Genomic DNA, 7,996 nt, shown 5'->3' with positions numbered 1-7,996 from the left:
TATATATATATATATATATATATATATATATATATATATATATATATATATATATATGCACGTATCTGCAACATAAATGTACAAGCTGTTTGCATTACAAAAATATGTAAGTATATTAATACGATATTCATTGGATTTTATTATTAGTGGATCGAAAATAATACCAAGTTTAAAAAAAATCAAATTACAAACATTTAATATCGAGAAGAAATATCAACATTTATGTAAGAATAACTTAAGTCGAGTCTCATTATATTAATATTTGCACACACGTTCTTTATTTTAAAACCATAAAAATACATACGTTCAATAACATGATAATTTAATGTTCGATTTTATGTATGAAATGGAAATTTATGAATCATCTTAATCGTCAGAAGTCTATTAGCTTGTAACTAGTCACTTAGGTATATAATATATAATTTTATGCTAATGGTATATATAAGGGTCCAATCTGCATATATTTCTTTATTTATAATGCATTGATTTTTGCATGTATCCTCGTCGTCTTTACATATCTCGAAATCTGCGAACTTATATTTACTTCGCTTCTTCTTTATCCTTATTTTCTTCAGATATTTCCTTTTCGTTTGTCTGAAAAGAAAAGGTTAATATTATTATTAATTGTTAAAGAAAATAGTGTCTTCGCACACAAACAAAATCTGTAGTCAAGCTATTTCCAAAGACAAAACACTGGAGTTTTGAAAACATAAATACTTCTAATACTGTGTGCAATTTTAAAAATATTTATTCAATATTGTGATATTGTTAACTCTGTGTATAATTGATTTTTAGTTATACAATGACTTTTATCGCTCTACAATACAATCTCTACACAGAAAAAAAATACGCATAGTTAAATTTTGATAAAAATATTTATCAAGAAAATTATTACAAATTTGATAAGTTTGCATTGATAATTTGAATTTCTTTACAAATTTTGTATTTGATAAAAATGTTGGAATATCAACGCCGAAATGTACGAGAATTTTATTAATAAACTTGTTAAATATTTCTGATAAAAAAACATCCTTTTGATGTTATTATGATTTTGTCAACTAGTTGGTCGATAAAAAAAAATCCACCAATTGATAAAAATATCGTATGTATTTTATCAGTTTTATATGAGATGATGCGCATATATAAATATATACATCTGCACATTAATTTGTAGCATCCAGAAAGAAAACATTAATGCTCTCACTTTTGGTATGAGAATGTGTAAAAGAATTCAGAAACCGTTAGTTTTTGGAAGCGTCGAAAAATAATCTATCATGCCCATCAATTGTGGATGTAATTTTTCTTTCATTCATATCGTAATGAATGAATATATATATCGTGAATTTAGCAAAATGGAAGAAGTATTCACCCTTATTCCTGAAATCGCCCTCGCTCTCGCCGTCGCTTTTTGTCGTCTGTCGCTTTTAAGTCGTCTCGTCATTCATTTGGCATTCCTGCGAAGTGGCGGCGGCAACGACGATGGTTACTTTTTGTACCAACTACAATACTCGGTAATAAAAGGCCGATATCACTAGAAAACAATCAGCTGATGTGCAAAAAAAGAATTTTAATTTTTTCGGTTTAAAATATTTTTATTTCTGACACAATTCTAAGTCGGAAAATCAAGAAAAAATATTTAATTTGACGCGGAAAAAATGTGGATATATATTCGAGGACAGTTAAAGCTTCCAAAACTACAAAAATGGCGAGACGCTGAGATCAATGGCAGAAGGATCATCGTGAAAGAAAACAATCAGCTGATGTGCAAAACAGAATTTTAATTATTTGCGTTTAACATGCTGTTTGTTTGTAATCCAATGTTGACTTGGAAAATCAAAATAAATGATAAATTTGACTCGGGAAATGATTTAGATATCTATATGAGGACAATAACAATATCCGGCATATAGAATTGGAACGACGTTGACATTATGTGTCCAAGGATCATTCAAAGTTCGACACAATTGTTACCTAAGTTTGGTGCTAAATAAAATCACCCTTATTCCTGAAGTCGCCCTCGCCGTCGCGTTTTGTCGCTTTTCGTCAGTCGCCACTAATTGGTATTCCGTTCGTCGATATATTCTGCTATCGACGAAAATCGGTATTCCTGGTGTCGCTTTTTGTCGCCAATATCGTCGCTTTTTATCGCCGTTAAATTTACCAGCGACGAGTTTAGTGATTAATTTTTGAAGAAGTTTTTTAGACTTTATTAATCGAATAATTCAAAAATAAATTTAATAAATGGAAATTGGTAAGAGGTAAAGTGAATAATCTTCAACAATTACAAAAAAAAAATGAGAATAAAAGGAACTAGAGATCAGCCATTAGATGAGCTAGACTGACTCCAACGATTTAAAACCGGTTGGAACAAATGGTTTGTAGTTTAATGCCTTTGAACTTTAGAGAAAAATTTTAACAAATGGTAGAAAAGGTGTAACTATTATTAAAAAGATCTATACTGTTCAAGTATTTATTCCAGCTTCCACTCTTTGAGGAACTCATGTTCTGAGCTGACCACGATCACAAATCTATTGATATAAAAATGCGCTGTTTATACCAAATTGATCTGTATATATAGTAGTTATGGTCATCGCATTCACATCATAGAAAAGAAAACTGCATTTCCGGAACAAAAAAAAACTGCACAACTAAAGTAAACGTGTTGATTTTTCTATTTGTTTTTAATAGAAAAACCCTTCAAGGCCAATGTATTTTATTTAGCACCAAACTTAGATAATGTAAATCATTTCCCGAGTCAAAATTTATCATTTATTATTTTTAAAAGCAAATAATTAAAATTCAGTTTTGCACATCAGCTGATTGTTTACTTTCACGATGATCCTTGTGCCATTGATCTCAGCGTCGTCGCCATTTTTATAGTTTTTGAAGCTTTTACTGTCCTTGAATATATATCCACATTTTTTCCCGCGTCAAATTAAATAGTTTTTCTTGATTTGGCGACACAGAATTGCGTCAGAAATAAAAATATTTTTAAACCGAAAAAATTAAAATTAATTTTTTTGTACATCAGCTGATTGTTTTCTAGTGATATCGGCATTTTATTACCGAGTACTGTAATTGGTACAAAAAGTAATCGTCGTCTCGCCGTCGCCACTTCACAGGAATACCAAATGAATGACGAGACGACTTAAAAGCGACAGACGACAAAAAGCGACGACGAGAGCGTTGGCGACTTCAGGAATAAGGGTGAATACATTGGCCTTGAAAGATTTCTATTAAAATAAATGGAATTGAAAATCAACACGTTTACTTTAATTGTACAGTGTTCTTTTCTATGATTTGAATGTGATGACCGCTATATATACTGATTTTTTCCATTTTTTGTATTTGTTGAAGATTAGTCACTTTACCTCTTACCTATATCCATTTTTTACATTTATTTTTCAATTGTTCGATTAATAAAGTCTAAAAAACTTCTTCAAAAATTAAACACTAAACTCGTCGCTGGTAAATTTAAAGGCGACAAAAAGCGACGATGTTGGCGACAAAAAGCGACACCAGGAATACAGATTTTCTTCGATAGCAGAATATATCGACGAACGGAATACCAATTAGTGGCGACTGAAGAAAAGCGACAAAAAGCGACGGCGAGGGCGACTTCAGGAATAAGGGTGATTAAGTGTTAATTTTGTGATTTATTATTTATTGTGCTGCTAGTATAGTTACTGTCATTATTATTAATATCTTACACAACTGTTTAATCTTATTTACCGATTGGAATCGATTTTCAGCTAAAACATCCAGCTGACGTCGATTTGAATTCGACATGGGTCAAAAAATATATATGCAATTGAAGACAACAATTCGAGTGTTTATTTATTTAATATATCTATGAAAAATCAAAAATTATATTTATTATTATTTTGGCTGAACAAATTATTTCTAAATAGAAATAATAAAACTTTTATTTTTATGTAAAAATGTATTTTATTTCAACCACATTTTTTGATCTATATTGATAAATTGATTACGACATTTTTATCAAATGGCGGATATGCGCCATATAATTAATCAAATGCTTAAATTTTTATCGAAATTAGGATTTTTAATTTTGATAAATCGCTTACGATATTTTCATCAAATTGTGGATTTATTTTTATCGATATTAAACTTAAAACCTAAAGGGTGATACGGTCAAAATTTGGTCAATATAAACTTGACGTATTTCTTTCAATTTTGCATTTAAAAAACCTGAACACCCCTCATTTTGAAGGTGTGTGTGTGTAGAATGTTGCTCCTATTTTGATTTTGGAATTCACTCTTCAGTTGTCAAAATGCCGTCCAAGCAAGAAGAGCAGCGTATCAAAATGTTGCTCGCGCATCGTGAAAATCCGAGCTACACGCACGCATAGCTGGCAAAATCGCTAAAAGTTGCCAAATCAACCGTTACAAATGTAATAAAAGTGTTTGGGGAACGTTTGTCGACAGTCAGGAAGTCTGGATCGGGGGGAAATCGAAAACCGGAAGCCGCTGAGACGACAAAGAGAGTTGCCGGTAGTTTCAAGCGAAACCCTAACCTCTCTCTCCGATATGCCGCAAATAAGCTGGGTGTATCGTCTACAACCGTGCATCGAGCCAAAAAACGAGCCGGACTATCGACTTACAAGAAGGTAGTGACTCCAAATCGCGATGATAAACAAAATACGACGGCCAAAGCGCGATCCCGGAGGCTGTACACGACGATGCTGATGAAGTTTGACTGCGTGGTAATGGACGACGAAACCTACGTCAAAGCCGACTACAAGCAGCTTCCGGGGCAGGAGTTTTATACGGCAAAAGGAAGGGGAAAGGTAGCAGATATTTTCAAGCACATAAAACTGTCAAAGTTCGCAAAGAAATATCTGGTTTGGCAAGCCATCTGTACCTGTGGCTTGAAAAGCAGCATTTTCATAGCTTCCGGGACTGTCAACCAAGAAATTTGCGTGAAAGAGTGTTTGAATAAACGTCTGCTGCCTTTCCCGAAGAAACACGTTTGTTCCGTACTGTTTTGGCCGGATTTGGCACCTTGCCATTACGATAAAAAAGTGGTACGTCACCAACAACGTGCAGGTGGTTCCCAAGGACAAGAACCCTCCCAACACCCCAGAGCTCCGCCCAATTGAGAAATACTGGGCTATTGTCAAGCGGAACCTAAAGAAGACCATAAAAACTGCTAAGGACGAGCAGCAGTTTAAGGCAAACTGGCTTTCTGCGGCGGAGAAGGTGGACAAGGTGGCTGTACAAAATCTGATGGCGGGTGTCAAGCGTGAGGCCCGGAATTCGGATTTGGAAAAGCGAAAGCCTAACTGAATATTTTTCCTGAATTTTATACTAATTGAACTTGAAAAATAAATTTAATTTGATTTTTTAAATAAACGATTTTACCGATTTACACGCGTTTTCCCTTGACCAAATGTTGACCGTATCACCCTTTAATACGACCTAATTGTTGAATAGTGGATTTCTTTTTCGGTTTTGTAAGTGAAAAAAATGCCTACGATATTTTGGTTGGATTTTTTTATCACTTCAAATTAGAAAACACTTACAACTATAGACTTTGAATCTTTGAAAAAGTCGCAGGAAAATTGAATAATATTTCATTTGGATCTTCGTATTTTTTATCAAATAAAATTATATTTTGGTTCTGTGTATGTTCAACACAAATATGCTTTGCACATGGAATATCACAGTCGTTGATATTCCTGATAATAAACTATGCCCCCAAAATGATTATGAAGGGCACTTTAGCCATTATCCACTTGAGATAACGTATTGTAAGTTCATCTAGTTGTCTTAGGGTGGTCTATTATCAGTGCCTTGTATGTCGTTGCGTTTTATGATCTTTCATAAGAAGATCCAGCGGCATATGTGTGTTTAGGAAGAGAGCTAGAAGAATAACAGGTTAGTGTTGTCTTGCTCTAGACTAGATTTAATATTTTCAATATTCTAGATGTAAGTTCATATTCAATAAAGTAATTAGTATTCATTTGGAATCCAAGCCGAAAAGTACGGTGTTTTATTAGATTTCAAATGGAGCTCAGTTCGGAGGAGAATGGCAATAAATTGTACTTCGAACCGGATTTTTGGTTTTTACAAAACTGAGTTTTCCTCCACCAGAGGTACGAGACTCAGTTGAACAAAAAATCAAAAATAAAAACAAAAAATCCTTTTATAAATTAAGGGAAATAGGTTAGGTTAGGTTAAAGTGGCAGGCTCACTTAGACTATTCAGTCCATTGTGATACCACATTTCACTAAAAGTACCTATTACATATGGGCACTTCTAGTCTTAACCACTGAACCTTCTCTATTATTTATTTTTGTTGAAGCAACCAGATTGCTCCAAAAACATTAACAAACTGCTTAAGTTAACGTTTTTCAGGTCCGCCAGTAATCTAAAGCTATATGCTCCTAAAATTCGCTTACGCCTTACACAAAAAGCAGGACACTCACACAAGAGGTGTTTAATTGATTCCTTTTCCTGCACATCATGGCAGCTTATACAACAGTCATTATACTTCGCACCTATAATGTTTGCAAATTCGCCTATCATGCAGCGACCCGTTATAGCAGATATCAGGACTGCTATCTGACGCCTTGATAACACTAGCATATCTGGTGTGCGGTTTAAGTTTAAATGGGGCCATATTTGCTTGATGTCGTTACAACCCTTGTAATTCTCCCATAGAATATTGGTCATCATAACAGCCTTCTCACGCAGTAAGAAACGGGAAAAGGGAAATATAAAACGAGTTGGATAATTTGTACTGGCAGCTTATTTTTAATCACGATGGACCCCTCGTTTATCTCACCAAAGTATTCGAAGAGGTTGAAGAACTATACACACAAAAAATTATCACACAAATTTTTTTCAATTAAACACTTAATTTAATTTGGAAACGGATTCAATTAATAAGTTAATTGATTCAATTAATTATTTAATCAAATCCGAATAAAAACCAATTAAAAAATGATTGATATTTGTTACGTTTCCAATTAAAATATTAATTGATTCAATCAATTTGTTAATCAATTCGGAAATAATTTTTAATTACAAACGTGATTGAAATTTTTTCCGTTTCCAATTACACATGTGAATGATCCAATCACCTTTGTGATTGAAATTGAATAATTTTGAGCAAAGGAAAGAGCGAAAAGAGAACAAGAGAATGGGTATTTATTCAACAATGTATGATGGAGAGATCATTCTGTGGAAGTAACTCGTAACGAACGGTTGGGTTTTTGTTTTTCGCGTAAATTGAAAAACATGATTGGCGATATTCTGTCTGCTGCATTCAAAATGTGTGCATAAATATTTTGAACGCAACAACAAATCATAGCAAAGGGTTAAAATAAATAAAGTGTGCGACAACAAACGGCCACGTGGTAAAGGTTTGAAAAAATATATGACAGAACGCATTTGAAATTACCTGTGTTTGTGGTATTGTAAAAATGGAAAACAATCTACGTTTATTGAAGGTAAGAAATTGTGAAATGTGAATACCGTTTTCCATTGAAGCCTGTTTACATTAAACGGACTAAAATAATATATTTTTTATTCATTTCTTTTAGTGACCAATTTTATATCGTGAAATTGACCAATCAATCCCATCAACCCCATCATTTTATCAAATATATAATAATATGTTTGCAATAAAAAAAGTGGGTATCTTATTGATCTTTTAAAATTATAAATTTTTTCACTCCTAGTTTTCTTAAAACCAAGAGCGGTATGGGTTTGTTGGAAGATTCACCTTGGAGTTGCGAAGTAGCATTGGCATTAAATTGCATTTTTGTTTTACCTGCCTTTTTCAGTTTGAACCCAAGTAGAGAGCAGTATATCTGGTATATAAACTAATGAGCTGAATTATGTAATGGTAAAGTTCTTTCTTTTGGATTTAAAAATATGAAAAATATCCGAAAATAATAAAAATATGTATTTTCCATTTATATTTTTTTCTATTTCCAGAATTTGCAAAGTATCATCAATATAATAC

The 7,996-nt window shown here is 32.9% G+C and overlaps 1 protein-coding gene across 4 annotated transcripts in view; it reads right to left on the bottom strand.

Annotated features, from left to right (window-relative positions):
- Window positions 1–250: 250 nt before the first annotated feature.
- The window catches only part of fax (failed axon connections), a 42,335-nt gene continuing 34,589 nt past the window's right edge, over window positions 251–7,996 (bottom strand). For all 4 annotated transcript variants that reach the window (XM_075303607.1, XM_075303606.1, XM_075303608.1 and 1 more), the window contains one exon: window positions 251–594. In XM_075303607.1, the coding sequence (XP_075159722.1) occupies window positions 541–594 (54 nt within the window). In that variant the 3' untranslated portion in view covers window positions 251–540. The remainder of the gene's footprint in view (window positions 595–7,996) is intronic.

The sequence above is a fragment of the Haematobia irritans genome, chromosome 4 (assembly GCF_050003625.1).
Source record: "Haematobia irritans isolate KBUSLIRL chromosome 4, ASM5000362v1, whole genome shotgun sequence".
Classification (NCBI taxonomy): domain Eukaryota; kingdom Metazoa; phylum Arthropoda; class Insecta; order Diptera; family Muscidae; genus Haematobia; species Haematobia irritans.
The sequence above is the reverse complement of the archived record's forward strand: the minus strand, read 5'-3'. Positions and strand labels throughout refer to the sequence as shown.